Source organism: Coregonus lavaretus, assembly GCF_964263955.1.
Source record: "Coregonus lavaretus genome assembly, chromosome: 14".
NCBI lineage: Eukaryota > Metazoa > Chordata > Actinopteri > Salmoniformes > Salmonidae > Coregonus > Coregonus lavaretus.
In genome coordinates, this window is record NC_140001.1 from 40,095,894 (window position 1) to 40,122,457 (window position 26,564).

Below are 26,564 nucleotides of genomic sequence, written 5' to 3' on the forward strand. Positions count from 1 at the left end.
CTGTATGAAGAGAGGCATACTGTACATTAGGCAAACGCATCATGTCCCCCTCAGTTTCACCCACAGGTTAGAGTCGACATTATTTTATTTATTTTATTTTAGTAGATGCTCTTATACAGAGCAACTTACAGTTAGTGAGTGCATACATTTTCATACTGGCCCCCGTGGGAAATGAACCCACAACCCTGGCGTTGCAAGCATCATGCTCTACCAACTGAGTTACAGGGGACTTGCTGTTACTGTTACTGAACTGAAAGTAAGACATTAGGGTAGTTTCTTATCAGATACAGACACCATTTATTGTCCATAATATAAATCCATTAACCCCAGACGAGAAAGACGTTTTGTAATGAACATAGACACGTGAAGTTTATAGAAACATTACAGGACAACAAGCAAAGTATTTCAGCATTTTATTTAATATTTTTAAAAGATATATAGGGCAGTAATATGGCATCATAACAATTGAAAATGTAATTATTGGAGTTGACAGGTAAGGTGTACAAATAACTGTCAACCCAACCAGGCCAATAGGCCAATGTGTTCCTTTCAACTAGTTACCTGCTGATATCTAGCCTGGTCCCAGATCTGTTTGTGCTCTTGCCAACTCCATTGCTTATTGTCAAGCCAAACATGTTTGGCATGACAATGAGTGACAAGGAGTTGGCATGATAGCACAAAAACCAAAAACCGACTGGCACTCAGGCTAAGAGATATCAATAGACATCCCAAACCTCTCCTCGAGTACCCCCAGCCAGCCCTAGGATATCATATGCAAAATGAATAAAAATAACATGCATTTATGAAATAGGAGATGAAAACAATGTCTAGACTCATGATGTCATGTAACTGGAAAGAAAAAACAAATGCCTCTCAAAAACAGTGCAATAAAACATTCGAGACATAATCACCTCCTGATTTCTAATTCAAATCATCACATTCATCATTCTCATTAGCCTGGATGCTTGACTCTTTCTGCATTCCACAATGCTACATCTGGTTTTACCAAGGCTCAGTCGCTTCAGGTTGTGATTGCAACACCAGAGTTGTGGGATTTATTGCTGCATGAGGTCATATATGAATATACGTATGTGTTAATAGTATGTTACTTTGGAGAAAAGTGTAACATTTTTGCCTTGTCTGGTAAGATAACATCGAAAAAGACTGGCACCCAGGCTAAAGTATATTCTCACAGAGATTGATTTAAAAATAAGAAAAATCCTAACATCAATCCCAACTTTAGGACTTATTTAGTTACTCTTATCTGCGGTGAACATTTTGCCGTTTTGCAGTCACATACATTTTTACTGAAAAAATAGAACATAGTTAAACTATAGGAGTAAAGGCTTTTCGTCACAGAATCACACAAAGCTTGGAGGTGTGCCGTAAGCTGTGGTACACCTTTAATCGGTCCTTTTTACTCACGCTGGCCCCGACCACATGCATAACCACAGGCATGCTCTCCACCGCCCGCCTCTTGTGCGCACGGTGCAACAGAATCCTATAAACGCCCGTAACAGAACTCCTACAGTCCTTCCCCTGATTATTTAAGATATGCTCCGGGGTGATCCCTAGTAACTCCAGCGCCTCCCTTACCTCCGCATCATCCTCCTCCAACTCTGAAGGCGTGCTCTCTGCCAGATAGGACGGGTCCAGTTTAAAGGGCTCCATGGCCCGGGGGAAGTCTACAGGCAGCAGCCACTCACAGCCCATCATCTGTTCCACACTGCAGCGGTCTGAGGGCTGGGGCTGGAGGATGCCTCTGATCAGCCTCTGGCAGGGCTCCTGTACCCAGGAGGGCAGCACATAGGCCCCCTCCAGGATGCAGTGCTTCAGTTTGGCCACTGTGTCCGCCCTGAAGGGCATGGTTCCTGTCACCATGAAGAACAGCATGACGCCCAGGGCCCAGATGTCTACGTAGACGCCCAGGTAGTGTTCGTCCCTGAAGAGTTCAGGCGCGGCGTAGGGCGGGGAGCCGCAGAAGGTGTTGAGGGTCTCGTCGCGGCGGCTCAGCGTGCTGAAGCCGAAGTCTCCCACCTTGACGCAGGTGCTGCAGGTGTAGAACACGTTCTCTGCCTTCAGGTCACGGTGGATGATGCTGTTGTCATGCTGTGGGGCGGGTCAAAGATTTATCTGGTAAACATACCAATATGTACTTTAAATACATCTCATATTCTTTAAATGACATTCAATGTTGCACAACGGAAAAGAGACTGCATAATATTTATTTGGGTGGGCCCTGATGATTACACTGAAAAGTATATGTAAGTAGGACTGCAACCCTGAGCCATACCATGTGTTTGACAGCCGAGAGGATCTGAGAGAAGACGATCTTGCTGTCGATGTCCGACAGTTTCCCCTCCATGCTAATCTTGGTGTAGAGCTCTCCTCCACCAGCATACTCCATCACCAGGTGTAACCGTGACAATGTCTCCACCACCTGTCACCCGGCAGGAAGGCAGAGAGAGGATGGTCAAATCGTCTCCTGATAAACTCTGTTTAAGTGCACTGCACTGATGACCTTAGCTTAGTTTCTGACCAGGCTTTGTGTAACTCATTCCTTAACATTAACATGTGTATAACACAGCCTTTGCCTGGGAGGCTGTGTGTGTGTGTGTGTGTGTGTGTGTGTGTGTGTGTGTGTGTGTGTGTGTGTGTGTGAGTGTGAGTGTGAGGGTGTGTGTGTGTGTGTGTGTGTGTGTGTGTGTGTGTGTGTGTGTGTGTGTGTGTGTGTGTGTGTGTGTGTGTGTGTGTGTGTGTGACCCACCTCGTAGAGACGTATGATGTTGGGGTGGTGCAGTCGCTCCATGCTGGAGATCTCTCTGGACAGTAGCCTCTGGGTCTTCTGGTCCAGCTTGGTCTTATCCAGGATCTTAATGGCCACCTTATCTGAAGGAGAACAGACAGAGGGACTTGTTCATTAAGCCTCTGAACCATACCTGAGGACAACATAGAAGGTAGTACCAAAAAGTAGAGGTTGAGAGAAGGAGTAGGCTGTTTAAGCTTTTGGTGTTTTATTCTATATTGAAAAGACTGTGCAATACTTTGTGGATGTCGACACACACTTCATTAGCATATCTGTATGCATAAGCAAGTTATGTGGCCGATGAAACGTGTCCATTCTACAACATTCCAAGCTAGGTGGCTTTGTCAAGTATGATGTCATATGGCTTACCTGGTTAAATAAAGGTTAAATAAATAAAAATTAAGGACCGACATTTTTCAAACTTTTCTGTTTCATTCTGTCACTATGGTAATATAATATTTACATTCAATATCAGTTGTGGAATGTGGTTCAATATTCTGGGAAATGCCCAGGTCCTGATTTACACTTGTGGCAAGAGGATGTGCTTTACAGCGATCTAATCAAAGTGATCCAAAATGCATAGCTAGCTAGCCTATCCAATGGCGAGTATCTGCAGATTTCTCTCTTGTCAAAGTGGCTTGCTTGTCCTGCAGCATTGGCCATCAGTGTACACTTGGTGCTAGCTTCTTTTACTGCAGGAATCAGAAGAACCAGCAGGAGGAGCTAGGAGGAGTTGACTGAATATGAGCCAGTCAATGTTGTGGATGTTAGTCCTGAGATGAGGCACGGGAGGAGCTGGATAATGCTGACTTTAACTATGTGGAACAACTGACCATTGAAAACCTCAAGGACAGCTATCTGATGTCTGGGGTTCAGCTCATTCCGTAGTCCCTCAGCCTTCTCCTTTACCTCCATGACTATAATGTAATGAACAGGATTACATACAACACCCAGCATGGTGCCTGGCAACACAGACAACAAATCGCAAACTGCCTAACTAAATGTCACAATGCTGGAAGTCTCCACCCATCCTCTGGGGGCACACCAGAGCAAGCAGCTAAAGTCTATGACCGGATCTGGGACCAAATCCCAGAATGTAGCTTTAAAAGAGCTGTAGAAGCCTAGACAAACCTGCAAACCGTTAGATATAGGCTTATGTTATTGCTTTCTTGTATTCTATTGTATATTGTCAATTTTCTCTGACTGAGGCAACTAACTAAATTGTTAGAGAGCTTGATTTCTGTGGAAACCCATTTTCTTGATTATAGCCTATTCTAAAACAATCAATTCTAAGTATTACTCATTTCAACAAGAACATTACTATCTTGAAAATTCGTATTCGACTATTGATGAGACGACAGGACAGAGCAGAAATAACCGAACAGAAATGATGATCACACATACTGTGTAGGTTGTAGAGAACAAATTGAACATCAAAACATCAAATTCGACCCATTTAGGAGAGGGGTGAAGGTGTTCTGATTTGGCTTTGGGGAGAGTAAGCTGATCCTAGATCTGTGCCTAAGGGCAACCTCTACCAGTGGAGGCTCCTCAGAGGAGGAAGGGGAGGACCATCCTCCTCAGTGAATGTTTTTTTTTTTTTTTTTTTTAAGTGAAACAATAACAAAAGTTATCCTTTTTAGAAAAAACGATACTAAATATACTATATATACAAAAGTATGTGGACACCCCTTCAGATTAGTGGATTTGGCTATTTCAGCCACGCCGTTACTGCCTGGAGCATAAAATTGAGCACACAGCCAAGCAATCTCCATAGACAAACATTGGCAGTAAAATGGCCTTACTGAAGAGCTCAGTGACTTTCAACGTGGCACCGTCATAGGATGCCACCTTTCCAACAAGTCAGTTTGTCAAATTTCTGCCCTGCTAGAGCTTCCCCGGTCAACTGTCAGTGTTGTTATTGTGAAGTGGAAACAGCTAGGAGCAACAACGGCTCCGCCTCGAAGTGGTAGGCCACACAAGCTCACAGAACGGGACCGCCGAGTGCTGAAGTGCGTAGCGCGTCTGTCCTCTGATGCAACACTCACTACCAAACTGCTCTGGAAGCCACGTCAGCACAAGAGCTGTTCGTCGGGAGCTTCATGAAATGGGTTTCCATGGCCGAGCAGCCGCACACAAGCCTAAGATCACCATGCGCAATGCCAAGCGTCGGCTGGAGTGGTGTAAAGCTCGCCGCCATTGGAAACACGTTCTCTGGAGTGATGAATCATGCTTCACCATCTGGCAGTCCGACGGACAAATCTGGGTTTGGCAGATGCCAGGAGAACGCTACCTGCCCCAATGCATAGTGCCAACTGTAAAGTTTGGTGGAGGAGGAAAATGGTCTTGGCCCTTTTTTCATGGTTCGGGCTAGGCCCCTTAGTTCCAGTGAAGGGAAATCTTAACGCTACAGCATACAATGACATTCTAGACGATTCTGTGCTTCCAACTTTGTGGCAACAGTTTGGAGCAGGCCCTTTCCTGTTTCAGCATGACAATGCCCCCATGCACAAAGCGAGGTCCATACAGAAATGGTTTGTCGAGATCGGTGTGGAAGAACTTGACTGGCCTGCACACAGGCCTGATCTCAACCCCATCGAACACCTTTGGGATGAATTGGAACGCCATCTGTGAGCCAGGCCTAATCGCCCAACATACATGCCCAACATCACTAATGCGCTTGTGGCTGAATGGAAGCAAGTCCCCGCACCAATGTTCCAACATCTAGTGGAAAGCCTTCCCAGAGGAGTGGAGGCTGTTATAGCATCAAATTGGGGACCAGCTCCATATTAATGCCCATGATTTTGGAATGAGACGTTCGACAAGCAGGTGTCCACATACTTTTGGTCAAGTAGTGTATATTCACTTCACCAAATAATTGATTAAAACACACTGTTTTGCAAGGAAGTTCTACAGTTGCCTCAATAGCAATCTCTGGGATAGCACCATGGTGTAGCCAGAGGACAGCTAGTTTCCGTCCTCTTTTGGGTACATTGACTTCAATACAAAACCAAGGAGGCTCATGGTTCTCATCCCCTTCCATAGACTTACACAGTAAGTCCATCAACCTATCAGAGCTCTTGCAGTATGAACTGACATGTTGTCGACCCAATCAAAGTATCAGAGTATTAATCTAGTACTGAAAGTATAAGCTACAGCTAGCTAGCACTGCAGTGCATAAAAGGTAGTGTGTAGTTGACTCAAAGAGAGAGAGAGACAATTGTTGAACAGTTTTGAACAATGAACAAATTAATTTCTTAACAAATGAAGGACAATCTGTTTTGCCTGTGGTTATGGAACCATGACCTGTTCACCAGACCTGCTACTTTGTCGTGCTGCTGCTCCAGTTTCAACTGTTCTGCCTGCGGCTATGGAACCCTGACCTGTTCACCGGATGTGCTACCTTGTCCCGGACCTGCTGTTTTCAACCCTCTCTCTCTCTCTCTCTCTCTCTCTCTCTCTCTCTCTCTCTCTCTCTCTCTCACTCTCTCTCTCTCTCTCTCTCTCTCTCTCTCTCTCTCTCTCTCTCTCTCTCTCTCTCTCTCGTCTCTCTCTCTCTCTCTCTCTCTCTCTCTACCATACCTGCTGTCTTGGCCTCTGAATGCTTGGCTATGAAAAGCCAACTGACATTTACTCCTGAGGCACTGACCTGCTGCACTCTCTACAACCACTGTGATTATTATTTGACCCTGCTGGTCATCTATGAACGATCTGGCCTTAATGGCAATGCATTCTTATAATCTCCACCCGGCACATCCAGAAGAGGACTGGCCATTCCTCAGAGCCTGGTTCCTCTCTAGGTTTTTTCCTAGGTTCCTGCCTTTCTAGGGAGTTTTTCGTAGCCACCGTGCTTCTACATCTGCATTGCTTGCTGTTTGGGGTTTTAGGCTGGGTTTCTGTATAAGCACTTTGTGACATCTGCTGATGTAAAAAGGGCTTTATAAATACATTTGATTTGATTTGATTTGAGAGAGCAAGAGCGAGAGCTAGCTATATTTCGTAGTATTATTTTGGTCCGGGTGCAAATGATAGCCATGATTAGCTGTTCAGGAGTCTTATGGCTTGGGGGTAGAAGCTGTTGAGAAGCCTTTTGGACCTAGACTTGGCGCTCCGGTACTGCTTGCCATGCGGTAGCAGAGAGAACAGTCTATGACTAGGGTGGCTGGAGTCTTTGACAATTTTGTGGGCCTTCCTCTGACACCGCCTGGTATAGACGTCCTGGATGGCAGGAAGCTTGGCCCCAGTGATGTACTGGGCCGTACGCACTACCCTCTGTAGTGCCTTGTGGTCGGAGGCCGAGCAGTTGCATTACCAGGCAGTGATGCATCCAGTCAGGATGCTCTCGATGGTGCAGCTGTATAACTTTTGGAGGATCTGAGGACCCATGCCAAATCTTTTCAGTCTCCTGAGGGGGAATAGGCTTTGTCATGCCCTCTTCACGACTGTCTTGGTGTGTTTGGACCATGATAGTTCATTGGTGATGTGGACACCAAGGAACTTGAAGCTCTCAACCTGTTCCACTACAGCCCGTCGATGAGAATGGGGGCATGCTCAGTCCTGTTTTTTTCCCCTGTAGTCCACAATCATCTCCTTTGTCTTGGTCACGTTGAGGGAGAGGTTGTTATCCTGGCACCACACGGCCAGGACTCTGACCTCCTCCCTATAGGCTGTCTCATCGTTGTCGGTGATCAGGCCTACCACTGTTGTGTCGTTGGCAAACTTAATGATGGTGTTGGAGTCGTGCCTGGCCATGCAGTCATGGGTGAACAGGGAGTAGATGAGGGGACTAAGCACGCACCCCTGAGGGGCCCCCGTGTTGAGGATCAGCGTGGCAGATGTGTTGTTACCTACCCTTACCACCTGGGGGCGGCCCGTCAGGAAGTCCAGGATCCAGTTGCAGAGGGAGGTGTTTAGTCCCAGGAACCTTAGCTTACTGATGAGCTTTGAGGGCACTATGATGTTGAACCCTGAGCTGTAGTCAATGAATATCATTCTCACGTAGGTGTTCCTCTTGTCCAGGTGGGAAAGGGCAGTATGGAGTGCAATAGAGATTGCATCATCTGTGGATCTGTTGGGGCGGTATGCAAATTGGAGTGGGTCTAGGGTTTCTGGGATAATGGTGTTGAAGTGAGCCATGACCAGCCTTTCAAAGCACTTCATGGCTACGGGTCGGTAGTCATTTAGGCAGGTTATCTTAGTGTCCTTGGGCACGGGGACTATGGTGGTCTGTTTGAAACATGTTGGTATTACAGACTCAGTCAGGGACATGTTGAAAATGTCAGTGAAGACACTTGCCAGTTGGTCAGCACATGCTCGGAGTACACTACCTGGTAATCCGTTTGGCCCTGCGGCCTTGTGAATGTTGACCTGACAGAAGCAAACGAAACGAAACGGGGATAAACATACCTGCATTTGTCCAATAGAAACTCTTGTTTGCAACTGTTGGACTAATTATTACACCCTAGATCAGCTAGATGCAGGCAAGAGCGTCCAAGGTGGTATTGAATGTGTCACTGTCTGTCACTTTGATTACTCACATTTTTCTCTCAACTTTTGCACCAAAGTTGTAAACTTTCATTCGTAGCCTAGGTTATAATAACCTGAAATTTGAGTATCATGTAGTAGCCTAAACCTATCAATGTTACATTGAGCTGGGTGAATGGATTAAGAATGACAGTCATTCAATATGCTGTAATAGAAATAACGCCATGCTCATCTTAAACGGCACCGACCACCCTGACCTCACCTGTAGCACCCATACTTGATATCAATAGCATTAATTAATTAATAATATAAAGGAAGAAAACAAAGACCTTTGGTAATAGGGTATGGAAAAGTCCTTCAGCAGTGTGATGGTGCTGAGATATCTAATTGTGCTTTGACATGCATAATTCATTAAGACTGGTATTAGTCTCTCTTTCTGCTCTGTCACAGCTTTCAGTGACAGCCTTTAAAAATGCCCCGGAGCTCATTTTGCTTTGTCGGACTAAGCAAGCGATACCACACACACACAAAAACACACACACATACACACATACACACACACACACACACACACACACACACACACACACACACACACACACACACACACACACACACACACACACACACACACACACACACACACACACACACACACACACACACACACTCACTCACTCACTCATACAAACACACTTCAGTCTTTGATGAAGCATGCAGCAATTCCAGCCGTCGTTAGGGAAACACACGATCTCTAATCAATCCATCTTTCAACGGCAGCAGACAGGCTGTCTCTCTGTGGCTGATTCAGACCACAGGCCCAAACCACTGGCTCATTAGCAAACAGCTATCTAAGGATACGTATTATAAGCTCATTGATGAAAACAGCTAGTCAGTCAACACTGCGGTTTGAGATTTTGCTGGAGCAGAGGAGCTGGGGTTTTCCAAAAACTATTCAACTCAAGCCAGCATATTTAGTGAAGATTGGCCAGGCCTACATATCTTCTCACTTTTACTGGTCTATGAATGAATAATTGAAAGATTCAAAGGTTTGGTGAGCATCTACAGTACAGCAGGGCTGTGTCTGTTATGTTAAATATCAGTTAATGTGTTTGCTGCTTGGCAGGTGTCTTCCTTACCTTTGGTGAGGGCGTGGATCCCCAGTTTGACGTGGGAGAAGTTTCCACAGCCGATCTCCCCGTGGACCTTGTAGAAGCCGATACGTCGGCCCACTGTAAGCTCACGGACCACCCTGTCAGTAGGGTTACCAGAGGGGTTGCCAAATAATCAGCATTTACAAATGATCCAGAAAAACAATACATGTGATAATGAATCTTCTTTCTTGTTGTTTTCTAAGAGAGTGTTGGGCATCCTGGTCCTACCTGTCGTCCTGGCACATGTCGAGGTTGAGCCTCTCCAGGGGGGTGAGTTGGCGGGCAGGGACCCCCTCATCATCTGTAGTGATGTCCGAGCTGTCCTGACGGCTCCAGCAGGCGTATCTCCTGTCCTGACCCCCTGTACTCCCAGTTGTACTCCCAGCCCCAGACCCCCTGGAGCCCCCCACCGTAGCCCCAGCAGGGCCCACCCCAGAGGGGCACACAGCCGTCATCCTACCCAGGATGCCTAGGATGGGGGTAGCTCATGGCTGGAGGGGGTTCTGATGCAAGGCACCACCTGTGGGTGAACACACAGAAGAGCACGTTATCACACATCAAGTGTTGATGAGGGAAATACCCAGAGTCCTGTTCAATCCAGCCTATCAAACCCATTATCTGGGCTGCAAAAACACACACTTATTTTATTTGATCTCACCAAAACCATATTAAAAGGGAAGAGCAAAGTGTGAATCTCACCTTTATACATAGTGTCCAAGTAGAGAACTTTTCTGCTTCACCGAATGTCCAGACGACCACAGATCTAAGCCAGCGAGACAGAACAGAGGCTACTAGTCTATTCCTCAAGTGCGTATCTCCAGACCTTCGATGGACTGCAGTTTGAAAACACTCCCTTGACCAAGGCGGTTGATGACAGTATCTGACCCGTAGCTCAAGAGTGTTCAAGGAAGGTAACCCCAGACCGTTTGTAAGCCCAACTTGTTGCTCCAGATCATTCTTTGAAACCGAGGATGGCTTAGAGTGAACAACAGTTCACCTCAGTCTGCTGGCTCTCTCATTTGTGCAGCTGCGTTTTAATTGGCTCTTTGATTCCCCAAGATATAAATAGCCCACAGGTGGTGGAGGAGGGGGGAGGAAGGATGGAGGAAAGGAATATGGCTGACGTTAAGGTGCTGCCATGGGGTACTTAAACGCACCACGAGGTTGTCCCTCTCTTGAACAATGAACTCAGTTGAATAATGAACTATTTTCCCACTCTCTCGTCTCTTCTATCTAAAACGCTGCTGCAAGGATTAATGAAGACAGTAGCTACATCTTTTAATCCCGGCTTTATTCATTGTGTGTGTGAGGGTAGTATACAGAATATGTGTACACACTTGTGTGGTCCTCTGTAGCTCAGCTGGTAGAGCACGGCGCTTGTAATGCCAAGGTAGTGGGTTCGAACCCCGGGACCACCCATACACAAAAATGTATGCACGCATGACTGTAAGTCGCTTTGGATAAAAGCATCTGCTAAATGGCATATTATTATTGTGGACAAGTGTTAATGTATGTCTGCTTGCAAGAGTGTTTTGTGTGTGTTCTCCTTACTTCATTTAGTGTCCCTTAAATCCCAGCTGATGACCCGTGTTTACCCGTGTGAACACTCAAACACACTCACAAGTGATTAGAACATGTTTTGTTCTCAGGAAATGATTAGCTGATAAGTGTATGTGTGTGTGTGTGTGTGTGTGTGTGCGCGTGCGCATTTGTGCATTTGTGTCTGTTCTAGTTCATTCACACGTGTGTATCTGTATGTGTGTGTGATTAGCTGATAACTACATGTTCTGAAAGCTCTAACAATGTCCCTGGAGTAGAGGCGGAGGTGGTTTTATACTCCTTAATAAGTTCATTATGGATGGTAAGGGAAACAAGGTGTTCTAACCTAGCACTAACTCACTTAGCACCACTGTCTACATGTGAAGTCATGTCCAAGGGTCTAACCTATGCTCATAGGGCCAGTTTCACAGACACAGATTAGCCTAGTCCTTAACAAAGAAGCACTTTTAATTTAGATTCTCCATTGATAATGCTTTTTAATGCAGGACTAGGCCTAATCTGTGTCCAGGAGATGCCAAACAGATTATAGCGCCTAACCGGCAATCACAATCCAAATCACAATCCACTCTTCTGCTGACGTATCAGAGGGATGCATGCTATCTTACTAACAGACAGAGAGAAGGGGGGTAGAAAGAGATAGATATAGAGAGAGAGAGAGATAGAGATAGAGAGAGAGAGAGAGAGAGAGAGAAAGAAAGAAAGAAAGAAAGAAAGAAAGAAAGAAAGAAAGAAAGAAAGAAAGAAAGAAAGAAAGAAAGAAAGAAAGAAAGAAAGAAAGAAAGAAAGAAAGAAAGAAAGAAAGAAAGAAAGAAAGAAAGAGAGAGAGAGAAGAGAGAGGGAGTAAAGAGGAGAAAGAGGGTTTGAATGTTTGAGGGTGAGCACACTTGCGTTCATCTGTCTGAGAACCCCCCCCCCCCACACTATAACCTGTAATGCAGTAGTGCAGCATGATCCTCTCCATCATAGCAGAGGGTTAGGTCCTCTATCCTCAGCCCAACCACCAGACACACTACTGTTCTCACACAACCACACTGCTCTCTAATACAACACTGATGTATCTGACATGACAGGCCAATAGCCATACACCATCACAGACAGACAAACGTCAATAGAGGAGGGATGCCTGTGTATGCAGGTTTTAAGTCCAATTCTAGGCATTTGCTATCTACATTTGCCTTTCCAGAATATACAACTGTAATACATTTCTACAAATACCAATTACCAATCTAAATGTACATAATCGTGATCTTATATAAACACCTCATTAAGACACATGATATCTCAAAACAGATTGTCACTTGTTTTGCCAAGAGCTCCCCTATTCAATGTCTATTGAGGGGAAGCGGTGGAGGTGGAGCATAGCAAATCAAAGGGATTCCCCTTTGTGAGCTCTCCCATCTGTCCAGCCTTCAAACACCTTTCTGCCTTCCTGTGTCTCTCTGACATGAATATCTAACTATTGATCTGAGGCAGACTAAAAGGACTCGCCAAGAGAGAAGAGGGCTCCGCTTTTACAGCACAAAGCGAACACTGCTCTGCAAATTATAATTATGCTATAACAAGCATTTCGCTTCACCCACTATAACATCTGCTAAACTGTGTACGCGACCAATAAACTTTGATTTGAAATTAGCCATTTATGTGAGCGTGCAGACACGGCACATACCCACGTGAGCTGTGTGGTGCAACACACACACACACACACACTCACACACACTCACACACACACACAATCACACTCACACACACACATAGTCTTGTACAGCTAACCTTGTGGGGACACACAATTCAGTCCCATTCAAAATCCTATTTTCCCTACCCCTAATCCTAAACCTAACCCTAACCCTAACCTTAACCCTAACCTTAACCCAAAAAACTAACCTTAACCCTAACCCTAAACCTAACCCTAGCTCCTAACCCTAATCCTAAAACTAACCCTAGCTCCTAACCCTTAACGTAATTCTAACCCTAACACTAATTCTAACCTTAACCCTAAACCCCTTAGAAATAGCATATGACCTCGTGGGGACTAACAAAATGTTCTGTTGGTCCCCACAAGAATAGTTAAACACATCCACACACACAAACACACCCACACACACATACACACACACACACACACACACACACACACACACACACACACACACACACACACACACACACACACACACACACACACACACACACACACACACACACACACACACACACACACACACACTGGAAAGGTGTTGTTTATTAATTGCAATTGGCAGCTAATACATCTGAGAGTACAGAGTATCTAAAAGGTAACCTCAGTAAATCAACGGGAAATGTTTGAGTTTAGGGTCAAGTTGACAACTCCACTTGGTTGCTTGGCAATGGACAGTGAGCATGTTTGTGTGTGTCTCTATTCTGGATTAGGTATTAACTGGTGAATGTGAAGAGAGAGCAGAGCACTGTGTTCACAATTACACATTGCTTCATTGAGTTTAATCACACACACACACCACAGGAGGTTGGTGACCCTTTGACATACCCAAATCTAACTGCCTGTAGCTCAGGACCTGAAGCAAGGATATGCATATTCTTGATACCTGTAATGATGTCATTTCATAGTGTTGTGTGACCCAGGGGAGAGTTGGTAGATAAGTGGCTTGGTGCCACAGAGTTTGCATTCCTTATGTCAAAGGAGATTACTGATGTTGACCTTAGAATGAGTAAGGATATATGACTTGGGGGTAAAGAGTAATAACATCAGAGAAGGGAGTGCCCACTGATGGTTACTAGATGTTCGTGAAGAAACGTGTAGCAGAGGGTATATAAGTGAGAGTATTTCATTCTAAGTTAGTTTGGAATGGTAAGAGGCAGGGCTATGTCTGTTGTCATATCGAACCATGGTACCATATTAAATATCTTATATGAACTCCCCATCAAAAGTGTCTAAGTATATCATTACATTCTTAAGTACTTGATACCCGAGAAACTCATCATAACAGACTGGCGTCTAAACGAACAAGATGCAGTTCACAGCCGAACTAACAGGTAAGCAGACTTTCATTTTTTGTATTATGTCAAATTCTGCTTATCTGTGGTAAGGCTTAGCTGTAACGGACTTTTAAAAATTCTATATTTTAAAAGGGGGACGATGAGTGGTATTGCGTTATTTAAGGGATGTAAAGAGAATTATCAAATTAGACTATAAAATGGTGCTATGATTCTTAGAAGGGTTTGGTCAGAGTAATGACTAAAAAAACAACAGAGGAGAAGGAGAATAGGTGTAACAAGATTGGGCGTAGGGTCTTTTAATGTGTACTACGATAACATAGGTCAGAGGTTCGAGTCCTCAACATGACGAGATTATGGAGTGTACGACATTATAAAATAGAATCAGAGGTTCAAATCCTTGGTAGAAGGTTATAAAGGCCCTATAAGGTATTTTGGTGTAGGTTCGAGGCCTACGGTTGAAGGTTACAGTCCTTAGTAGAAAGACGATACTAAAAAGGTGAACAGTTGTCCGTTTCGAGTCCCCAACAGAGTAGGAATAAAGGTTTGAGTCCTTTATTGTGATGTTTAACTCATAATGGTTAAAAACATTATAAATGAGTGGGTTTGAGGTACCCTTTGATGTGTACAAATTAAGGAGGTTAAGTCCTCTTAGAGATTAGTATTTTGTGAATTACTCAAAACGGTCAGGAAATGGAGCCAATGCAATGTAACATATTGAATCATAGCACCAAAAACGACAAATAGGAACTACATTTTAATACAGATCAGGATGGGGATTTAATTTAAGTATTTAATTACTAATAATGCATGAACTAATAGCAGTAATGAATGGCCAGTTTAGTAGACCGATATCTGGAAAAACAGTCACCATTAAGAGTAAAGCAGAGCTTAATTTAACTCGAAGAGAGAGACAGGAAATTACGAAATTATTACAGGCAAATCCGCAGTTAGAATAAGTATTTTGTAAAAGTAATGTAAAGTTAAGTAATTGAATGGGCTATCTTATGAACAAAGAGCAGAAGGTAATTTGAATCTGAGGGGTGCATAATAAATTGCAAAAATTGGTATAATAATTTGATATAAGTTTTGATAAGAAGTTACAATATATAACAGAATTAAGTCATTGAATATCAAGGAGTGGTTTGGAGATTGTGAGGTTATTTTAGAGAGTAGTGGAAAGGTCTGTATTTTCTGGACAGGCAGGGCAGTGTCCTGAAATTACAGTCTATTTTTTGGTCCGCTGGGAAAATGTTTGAAGAGATTTGTGTGTATTGAGAATTGGTTAAAAACACCATGAAGGGATTATTTGATGTGAGTACCTAGAAGTTTATAACGTTATATATGTATTAACTTGATCACCCAAACGTAGACGTACGTCATGGGTGGGGAAGTAATTAATATGGGTTTTCTAAGTTTGTACCGTTGTTGGATCATGTGATAGAGATAAGGTTTAAGGAATAAACTGACCATAAGTAATGTGGTTATAGACGTAATGTATATTATAGTACAAAGCCAATATAGGGTTCCATTGAACAAATTATCAGGGTAGAGCTAACGTAGTAAAGTGAAGGAACTTCATTTTGTATCAGCGGGTAAGATGACAAACCATTGTAATTGCGCTATTTGTGGGATTTATTTGTCATTTCAATGGCATAGAGTAAAATCTGTATTTATGAGTGTAATTCAACTGCTGGTATGTGTTTCTTGAATGGATACTACAGAGTATTTGGTTTGGTGATGTTGAATGGAAGATTTGAAGCGTGCGTGGTTGTAATGGTAAGACTAACTTATTTAACAGGATGAGAGACAATTTCGTGCTAGTCATTATTTTTTTTTGCCTAAGGGTTGGCTAAATTAAACGATTGAGAATGGTGGCGTAATGTCTATCAATAAATGGGGTATTGATCCTATGGATATAAATTCAATATATACTGGTAAACTACAGCAAGTGTTTGGTGTTACTTGTAGCCTACTTAGAAAGGACAGTTACCTAGGTCTGATGTATTCTGATAATGGCGGATTGGTGGTTTCATAAGAGCTGTGGCTATGATCTTAGTTGATTACAGGGGAAATAGAATGTAGTTTAGGACGCACAGAGAAGCAAATGTCTTATCTTTATGCGAAGTGAAGCAGGGGAATTCGGAGAATAAAAGGAAATATAACATTGACTGAGGAATATGAAAACTTTTGGTTGAGGTCAATACAGAAGTTTTATGGACATACTATCGTAATAGATAAACTGAACCAAACATGACGTTACTACAACAATTTAGGATGGTTAATGTTGTTACGTTAGTTTTTAAACCCTACGATAGAGGTAAATGCAGAACGCTGTTTGAGAATGTGTTATTTTGTCTACTAGTAAATAAATGGAAGTTTCCATGTTTTTTGTCTGCAGGTGTTAACCATTGGGGCTCGCTGAAACGTGAGAGCGCTGTGAGGGACATTATGGCTTACGTTAGGTGTACAAGGATCAGTGGTTGCTGTGGAGAAGGCAGTCATAGGGGGTCGAATGTTTGGTGTGAAAGGGCTAGCTAGTTAGTGGTGAGAACTAGTGACGTTTGAAGTGGTGACGTAACTTGCTATGCGACGTGGAAGTAGTTGTTTAACGTGCTTTGCAAGGACCGCGGATTTTGTGGAGCGACGGGTAACGGTGTTTTGATGGTAAATGTTGTCGATGTGTGTAGAGGGTTCCTGGTTCAAGTCCAGGTAGGGACGGAAGCAAACTCTTACATTGATAATGTTGGAGTGAATTACTGGTTTAATTGATAACATTATAGGAAAGAGATTGTCTTACCAACACATAGCGGAGAGTATAACATAATAATTAAAGTTGCATCGCTGTGAATAGATGTTTTGTTTGTTTTGACTATAATTAAAAAATAATTTGTCATCTGTTGAGGTACCGTTAGATGGAAAGTCAGCGGTAGAGTATGATAGATATTGTAGAGGGTTTTCTGTGTTAGAAGGATAAGTAGGTTAATTGGGAGATGTGAAATGTTGAATTGAATTGTTTGAAGAAGGTTAAGTAGGTTTATTGGGAGATGTGAAAGGTGGACTTGGATTGTTTAATAGACTGGTATTAAAATAATTATTTATATTTAGGTGAATGAAAATATGTTATTAGGTAGTAGTGCTTTGTGGAGACAATTTACTAATGACATGATTTCGTAAGAGGGTGAAAGAAAGTAGTGATAGTTGGGCTATATAGACATACAGTGAGGGAAAAAATTATTTGATCCCCTGCTGATTTTGTACATTTGCCCACTGACAAAGACATGATCAGTCTATAATTTTAATGGTAGGTTTATTTGAACAGTGAGAGACAGAATAACAACAACAAAAATCCAGAAAAACGCATGTCAAAGGTTTGCACACATCTCAGGAGGGATTTTGTCCCGCTCCTCTTTGCAGATCTTCTCCAAGTCATTAAGGTTTCGAGGCTGACGTTTCGCAACTCGAACCTTCAGCTCCCTCCACAGATTTTCTATGGGATTAAGGTCTGGAGACTGGCTAGGCCACTCCAGGACCTTAATGTGCTTCTTCTTGAGCCACTCCTTTGTTGCCTTGGCCGTGTGTTTTGGGTCATTGTCATGCTGGAATACCCATCCACGACCCATTTTCAATGCCCTGGCTGAGGGAAGGAGGTTCTCACCTAAGATTTGATGGTACATGGCCCCGTCCATCGTCCCTTTGATGCGGTGAAGTTGTCCTGTCCCCTTAGCAGAAAAACACCCCCAAAGCATAATGTTTCCACCTCCATGTTTGACAGTGGGGATGGTGTTCTTGGGGTCATAGGCAGCATTCCTCCTCCTCCAAACACGGCGAGTTGAGTTGATGCCAAAGAGCTCGATTTTGGCCTCATCTGACCACAACACTTTCACCCAGTTCTCCTCTGAATCATTCAGATGTTCATTGGCAAACTTCAGACGGGCCTGTATATGTGCTTTCTTGAGCAGGGGGACCTTCCGGGCGCTGCAGGATTTCAGTCCTTCACGGCGTAGTGTGTTACCAATTGTTTTCTTGGTGACTATGGTCCCAGCTGCCTTGAGATCATTGACAAGATCCTCCTGTGTAGTTCTGGGCTGATTCCTCACCGTTCTCATGATCATTGCAACTCCATGAGGTGAGATATTGCATGGAGACCCAGGCAGAGGGAGATTGACAGTTCTTTTGTGTTTCTTCCATTTGCGAATAATCGCACCAACTGCTGTCACCTTCTCACCAAGCTGCTTGGCGATGGTCTTGTAGCCCATTCCAAACTTGTGTAGGTCTACATTCTTGTCCCTGACATCCTTGGAGAGCTCTTTGGTCTTGGCCATGGGGGAGAGTTTGGAATCTGATTGATTGATTGCTTCTGTGGACAGGTGTCTTTTATACAGGTAACAAACTGAGATTAGGAGCACTCCCTTTAAGAGTGTGCTCCTAATCTCAGCTCGTTACCTGTATAAAAGACACCTGGGAGCCAGAAATCTTTCTGATTGAGAGGGGGTCAAATACTTATTTCCCTCATTAAAATGCAAATCAATTTATAAAATTTTTGACATGCGTTTTTCTGGATTTTTTTGTTGTTATTCTGTCTCTCACTGTTCAAATAAACCTACCATTAAAATTATCGACTGATCATTTCTTTGTCAGTGGGAAAACGTACAAAATCAGCAGGGGATCAAATACTTTTTTCCCTCACTGTATGATTCGGACCATGAATAGGAAAGAGTGAGAGAGCTATCCCTGAATGAGGGATAACTGTTGTTAGTCAATTTTACTATTATTGAATTACTTTACGGGATAGAAGTAAGTTAAGGTATTATCAAATGTTGTCATTTTAATTTAATTTATTTTGGTTTAATAGGCAATGTTGGTGTTTTGTTTTTGAAAGCATGAATCACGTTGTGACTCATGTGTTCAGAAAAGGGGGTAGTACTGATGGTATGAGGATTTTTTGGTACATTTGCATATTGTAGTAAGAATATGAGCAGTAGTAATTAATGTGTTATGGGTTAGATTAAATGTTTTAGGTGAAAATGTATTTGTGGTATAAGGTAGAATGTAGAGGAGGCATGTCTATGGAAAGAGTGGAATATAACAAGATGCAAGAATGTGCACTTCCTAATCGAGGCTTTTCCTGACTGATAAGAAGACAGTGTAAAGTAGCATACTGTGTCTCAACTAACAATGTTCTGCAGACTTTCTTTCAAAAGGGTAAGGATGCTCTGCCAACTTAAGAGGAGAACCGGGGCGTTTTCTGTGCATGGGAGACTGTGGCAGTAGAGGATTACAGAAGTCAGAGCTGGACAGAATCTAGGTGGAGAGGTTAGTACTAGGTGTTGCTGGCTACCTCGACGGAAGGGAAAGTAATAGAGAGAGATACCTGCATCTATTTGTCCCACTGTAGGAGGTAATAAAAATCAGAGGAGGAAGATGGAACTGCCACTGTGGAGCATAGTTTTTTTTTGTGTCTATGTCTGTGTGTCGTTGTAGCAGTGAATCTTGAATTCCATATTGGTGCGATGCAAGGACACACTACACAGAGTGATGTGAACAGAAATTGGGATGTATATTAGAAATTGGTATTAAGAATAATTGTTAAAACATAATAATTTGTCATGTAGTGAACGCTTATATGGATTTATTGGATTAGAAATTAAAATCAATTAAAATGTTATGTTTGTCTTCTAGTGAGGTAAATACAGATGGTGTCTTGATGCATAGCAGGGATAATTTGGCCTAGAATGGTGTGAACCTAAATAAATGTTACAACCTATGAACCGGCTGAAGATTAATATCAGAGGTGTCGAAGATATTCTGTAATGCACCAATTCTACATGCAATCGGTGTGCAACATCCAATCGAAGCTATCAACGGATTTTCTCATGTTTTTATCTCGAAGGAGTGGGACAGGAGTCCACCATTGAGTGAGAATGGAGAAATATATGGTCAGATACAACATTTCTAATGTTGTGGGAAAATGGTTGGCAAATGGACAAGAACAATGGGTTGTAGAAAAGGTAGTGACTCGGATGAGACATTGAAGTTGTGACATTGTTATGGGCAAGTCGTTTTGAAATGTGAAGATATCTGAAGAACATAATGAAGAGACGCCAGAAGATTTAAGTGCCAGAGAAATAAAGCGATTGCTTAGATGTGTTGATAATAAAATTGGGTTTATCTAAATTTGATAATTTGGGTAGTAGGTATATACACTGATAAATTAATAGTATTAAGAATGCATTGAGATAATGATCTGTATTTATTATCAGGATGAGGAAAGTCATGATAGAATTATGGATGTTTATACTGTATGTTAATATAAGTGTACATTCTGACAGTTGTATTGGGTGATAAAGTTGAGGGTTTTAATTTTCATTGATAAGGATAAAGTGAATCAATAAGGATTGTCATTTTAAATTTGGTTGAGTTAAGTAATTTGGTTTTGGGTTATAATTTATAAGATGACTGAGTGATTTAAGTGAATCATTAGTATATATTAGTATAATTATTTTCAAAATGAAGGATATTGATTGTACAATTTAGAACTGTCTTCTATAGATATTATGGGTTAAAACAGTGATACATTATAGTAATGTCTTAGGATACACTTTATTTTGAGTAGACATTGTTGAATCATACTGTTGGAAACATGGAAGTTAATGTGATTAATTGGGTTAACATATTAACATATTAGTAACTATATACCTTTGAAGTATTGGGTGATATTGATATGGATGTTTAGAGTGGTACATATCTATGTTGATAGGCAAGTACTTAATTGGTTCCTATCATGGGGTTATGCTATTTTCATATGATCTGATTTTGGTTGAATTCTTAAAGCATGAATAGTTCAGGGATGTACTGACTTAGCAGGGAGTGAAAATAGAGTGTTATAATGTGTATGTCATATCAGGTATATTTGTAGAACAAAGTCGGAGTTGAACATTGTATCTATTAACAGTCTTGGATTTTCAAGCAATTGGGTCTGAGATGTCACTGATTAGACTATGAAATTAATAATCACATAGCATTGGATGCTATTATAGTAGATAAAGAGGGAATGTATGTGATTATATAGGGAATACATGTTGGCCATCAAGATTAGGAAGGTGTTAGGAATTGAACTAAAGATATGGGAAATATTAGAGACATACAGGAAGGCATTAAGAGTAATAATTCTTAATATATATCATGTTATTCCAGTTTAGAATCCATTGATAATGTTGATTGAGGAGTGGGGAATGTTAAGTTGGAAATGTATAATGTGGATTTTAAGGTTTACAGGATTGAAGATGTGGAAAGAAGACTTTCTCAGTAGATCAGATAGCGCCCCAAGTGACCAGAGAAAAGCTTGGGGTTCCTCTGACTGAACATGGATGAAGAAGACTGAAGTTATTTTTATTTTAGATATATTCATTTGAATATATTGTAATATACATGTAACTTAGGAAGTGTCATGGATCTTTGTATGTGTGGGGATGATGTCATGATGGCCACAATTTATTTCTATGGATGTTTTTCTTGGTAGCGTGTCTAAGATGATGGGTCAGTTATCTAGCATAGTTTAGGATCTAATCAAATATATACTACTGATTGGAGAATATTGTATTTTATATGAAGTTATGTGAAGTGTTGAGGGTTAAGTAATGTTACTTACCATCATCTTTGAAATGCAAGAGAAAGGCCATACTATAATATTGCAGTTTAGGCGCAATTTAGATTTTTGCCACTAGATGGTAGCAGTGTGTGTGCAAAGTGTCAGATTGATCCAGTGAAGCATTGCAATAATGGACTATTTTGTATCAAGTCTGCCCAAATGTGCCGAATTGGTCAATTGATACATTTTCAAGTACATAACTATAGAGAACATACAAAAATGATATGGTAATACAAAATGTAAGTTTACACACTCCCAGGAATGTCATACATGATGGATCATTAGCTTATACAGTAACCTTCACACATCTAGATGGCTGGGCGGGGTGGGTGTGGAGCCAGAGACAGCAGGGTTTCAAACTGTAGAACCCATTTCCTACATTTAAATATAAAAATTGATTTTATCAAACAAAACTATGCTACATTTTATCTCTGGGACCCTTAGGATGACAAATCAGAGCAAGTTTTGTTTGTAATAGCTACTGTAAAATGGAGAGTGCAGTTAGATTAGCAAAAATGTAAGCTTTCTGCCCATATTAGACATGTCTATGTCCTGGAAAGTTTGCTGTTACTTACAACAGTCATGCTAATCACATTAGTGCACGTTAGCTCTACACTCCCGTATACGGGACACCGATCCCATAGAGGTTAATTGAGGAGGACGGGCTCGTGGTAATGACTGGAGCGGAACAGTGGCATGGTATCAAATACATCAAACACATGGTTGGATGCCATTCCATTCGCTCCATTCCAGCCATTATTATGAGTCGTCCTCCCCTCAGCAGCCTCCACTGACACACACATACACACTGTTCAGTACTAGCTAAATGGAGCTACCTTTCTGTATGGTATAGGCAACATCAAATTAAATCTACATGGTAAAAGAGTTATTCACAAGCCTGTATAAGAGATTCCACTCACCAGTCAAATAGCAGCAGACAGTGGCTAAGGATCCATTAGGATGGTTGGTGGTGGAGGGCTGGTCCAAGCTCTGGTGATCAGGCTGCTAGCATCACATCCTCTTCGTTTGCTCTGCAATAACAATGGCGACAACCGTAACGGAAGAATCCATCCACAGCACGTAACGCAGATCTGAAGTGCACTCCACTCTCCCTACATGTAGGCTACCAGTTGTATGAGAGGATGTCCTTTCCTTGAGAGGGGGACTGGTACTGCAGCTCACAACACCAGGGGAAATCCTCCTCATCCTTTCATTAAAACTCTCACTCTCACTGTCTCGCTCACTCGTTGTCTTTTTCTCTTCTCTCTCTCTCTCTCTCACACTCTCACTGTCTCTATCTCTCTTTTCTCTCTCACTTTTCTCTCTGTCTCTCTGAATTCTCTCTCTTGGTCTTGGTCTGCCTGTGTTTGTCTGTAACTTTCTCTCTCATTCTCTCTCTTTTACACACACACACACACAGAGAGAGAGAGAGAGAGAGAGAGAGAGAGAGAGAGAGAGAGAGAGAGAGAGAGAGAGAGAGAGAGAGAGAGAGAGAGAGAGAGAGAGAGAGAGAGAGAGAGAGAGAGAGAGAGAGAGAGAGAGAGAGAGAGCGCTCTGGCCACACAAAGCTCCCCTGTGTGTTAATTGAGATGTGCGGTTGTGGAGAATAAAGAGCTGAGCGGTGAAAGGACAGGGACAATAGGGGCTGTGGGCCTTAGTAACAGAGAGACAGGCCTCTCTAGAATCTGTGGGACAAACATTTCACATTTCCAAAAAGGACTGACCCCAATCTCCCCACTGCTATAACCCCTCTTGTGCTTGTGCGTACACATACAAACACACACGGGGCAGACTGGGACCGGAAATTAGCTCTGGCATTTCACACACACCGGCCCATTTTATTCTTTGAGATAATTATAATTTAGCGGGGAAAAAAACAAGTCAGACAGGCACACTGGGATAAAAATGGAACAGCCCACCCTGAACACATAGACACACACACAATGTTCTAATGCACACCCCCTTGCTCTGAGTCATGGAGCCCTGGCCAAATAAATATAATCTGGGCATTTCTACAGGCCTGGTTAGGTACATGAGGCATGGGCTGCTTTAAAAGCACACATGGGATGTGATCAGTGCTGTTTTTACAGCTTGGCAACAAACCATCACATACAGTACCCTTTGTTAATAGGTTATGTAAAAGTGGCCAAGTAAAGACAAATAGCCTATACCTAGTATACATAGTCAGAAAGTACAGTAAATGGCAATAATGTATTTACATAATAATAACCACCTTATTACTTTTATTATACTGGTACCACCAGGCTTGAAGTTAGTCTCAGAAAGTATCCATCACACAATAAGGTAAATGCCAGACTGTAAAATAAAGCATTACTGACAAATGAACATGGCGATATAGGCTTGGCCTAGTAATCACTCATGGCAACTCTAGTAGGCCTCCCCACTCTAAGAATGACCTGTGAACACTCCAGACAAAGAACAGACGATTCAAACAATAACCCAGCAGACTTGATTAGAGGGGAGAGGAGTTTGATTAGATAGGATCAGCAATTTGTCGGTAGGCAGAACAACAATCAGGAGAGAGAGACAGAGAGAGAGAGAGGTTCATCTGATCAGAATAAGAACTCAACTTCAATCAGTGAGCCCATTGAGTGACCACTGCTGACCAAGATGAAGCAGTGCTGGAAACAGATCAAAGAGAATCTTCCTTTGAGACTAGTTCCAAATAGATCTACCTTATATAGTACATAGTATGTGTTTTGTGCCCTGTTTGTGATGGGAGATAACGGAAAAACTGTAGGAGGAGTGACTTCCAGGTCACACACACACACACTCACACACACACATCCCCAGTAGTCTGATGAAGTTACCATGACACTGTACAGAGGGAGAGAGGTGTTTTCACACTGCTGTAAGCACTCCGGGGAACACATACACACCAACTAAAATGATTGCTTGGACGAGGTATCACCAGTGACTCATTGATTGTACCAACTCACTGGGCAAGTCCTATCCTATCCAAGCCGCATCAACAGAAACGCATAAGTGTTAGGTAGTGAACATTCCCAGGTCAGTGAGAACAGAGAACAGAGTGAATAATAAGATGGTATTCTACATTACATTTAGCCTATACCTGTTCTATTCAACTCTATGGTCTCTACATCCTAATGAATCTCTTTGGGACTTATTTTTCTTTGTGAGCATTAGGTAATGATCTACAAAATAGAAAAGAGAAAAAGTGTTAAGAAGTTATGAGGTGCCTTGATATCATACTGCGTGTGGATAAAAGGTGAAACCAATCTAGCGAGGAGTGGATGTTTGGCCCATTACGTTCTATGACCTGTGACAAGAGCCATTTTCACCGCATTGTATCTCAATAATCTATTCACTTCTTCTATTCTCTAATCTGAACACTTTAAAGCAGCTTTCATTTAATCAAATCTGAGAAATGTTTAATGTGCGCTGAGTGATGCAGCATCAAAGGCAAAGGAAACAGACAGTCTGCCTAACAGCCACACAACAGTAGCCTATAGGTGTTTATACAATGTTTATAGTGTTTATAGAATTGTAATGGAAGTGGTCAGAATAATATTTTTAGCCTTCAGACCTAACCACTAAGCATTAGCTCAGTGGAATAAGGCATTCTTGGATTTCTCAGACAACCCAGGTTTGATACCAGGGAGGTTGCGAATTCTGGTTCACATTACAGGGAGCATGGTATAAAGACCTCACAACTAATTTACCCCATCCATCCTGCGAAACTAGGCAGCTTTGACTCAGGTATTCCCTGCATCATTCTTGACACATCACACACACACACACACACACACACATACAGTACATGCACACACACACACACACAGAGAGAGCGATAGAGAGAGAGAGAGAGAGAGAGAGAGAGAGAGAGAGAGAGAGAGAGAGAGAGAGAGAGAGAGAGAGAGTGAGAGAGAGAGACAGAGCGAGAGAGAGAGAGAGAGAGAGAGAGAGAGAGAGAGAGAGAGACAGAGAGACACAGAGAGACACAGAGAGACACACTGACACAAACAAACACACACATACACACACTCACACACACACACTTGTGTGTGGTCTCCCTCCACATTGGAGCTTCAGTCTCTAAACATTTCATCTTCAATGCTCAGTTATTCCCCTTTATGTATAGCAGTGTATCTCAAATCAATGCTATTACATAACTTCTGTCTTCCTGCTCAATTCCCAGTAGCCTATAACCAACCCCTGCCCATTTAATCTGTCCACGAGAGATTACTGCCCACTAGGCTACCGCCTAGACCCTGCTCATATGATCGATCTCTTAAATGAATAATAGGCCAACAGTATGCCTATAAGTTTCAGTGATATTCACAACATGTCATGTACCTGGTCTGTTTCAAGCACAGCCACAAGGTAGCCTAAACGTGACAATAAGACGACATTGAGGAAGTGTCAGCCCGAACAGAATAACATATTGACACAGGGTAGGCTACAAGAACATTCAGGACGTCAGAAGCGGCGTCATCTACACAGAAGCATCGTGAGAATGTAGCCATTCAGCAGAATATTGCTATTCATTTTTACGTGGACTATTTGTTGGACAACCTGTCAGCTATGCACAACACACGAAACACCCATGTCGTCTTACCTTTCTGTATTACATGCAGACGCCGATTCAACGAGCAAAATTGCCGACAGAATTAATTCGGAGGACACCTATATTACCCTGTAGTGTTGTCACCGATGGCTATTGCCACTTTGCTTCGCAACCAGCCAGCTTGCAACAGAGGAAATCCCTTTGAATGACAGTTTCTGTGACGAATTATGTACGGCACGGGGTGTTACCTGTGCTCTCTTTAACCAATGGGAACTGTGCATAACACACGCTCGATGGATTTGGCTGGAGTCCATGCGCATGGATAGAGGATAGGTTCAGCCCCACCGGAGCTCTCCATGGTACCACTGAGCT

At 42.5% G+C, this 26,564-nt stretch overlaps 1 protein-coding gene across 1 annotated transcript; it reads right to left on the bottom strand.

Moving 5' to 3' along the window:
• Nucleotides 1–398: 398 nt before the first annotated feature.
• Nucleotides 399–26,380, bottom strand: LOC311141870 (serine/threonine-protein kinase NIM1-like). The gene is made up of 8 exons (XM_084177367.1): nucleotides 26,244–26,380; nucleotides 22,564–22,674; nucleotides 10,144–10,207; nucleotides 9,673–9,964; nucleotides 9,430–9,542; nucleotides 2,768–2,889; nucleotides 2,294–2,440; nucleotides 399–2,109 (listed from the first exon to the last, which is right to left on the bottom strand). Exons 4-8 carry the CDS (start codon nucleotides 9,897–9,899, stop codon nucleotides 1,354–1,356), a joined length of 1,365 nt encoding a protein of 454 aa, XP_084033493.1. The 5' UTR covers nucleotides 9,900–9,964; nucleotides 10,144–10,207; nucleotides 22,564–22,674; nucleotides 26,244–26,380; the 3' UTR covers nucleotides 399–1,353.
• Nucleotides 26,381–26,564: the final 184 nt, after the last annotated feature.

Excerpts from the sequence above, each read along its gene's own strand:
- LOC311141870 (XM_084177367.1), bottom strand. The coding sequence starts at position 9,899 with ATGACGGCTGTGTGCCCCTCTGGGGTGGGCCCTGCTGGGGCTACGGTG. Across the intron at positions 9,543-9,672 it reads GACATGTGCCAGGACGACAG|GGTGGTCCGTGAGCTTACAG; the intron begins GTAGGACCAGGA and ends CCCTACTGACAG. Across the intron at positions 2,441-2,767 it reads ACATCATACGTCTCTACGAG|GTGGTGGAGACATTGTCACG; the intron begins GTGGGTCACACA and ends GCCGGGTGACAG.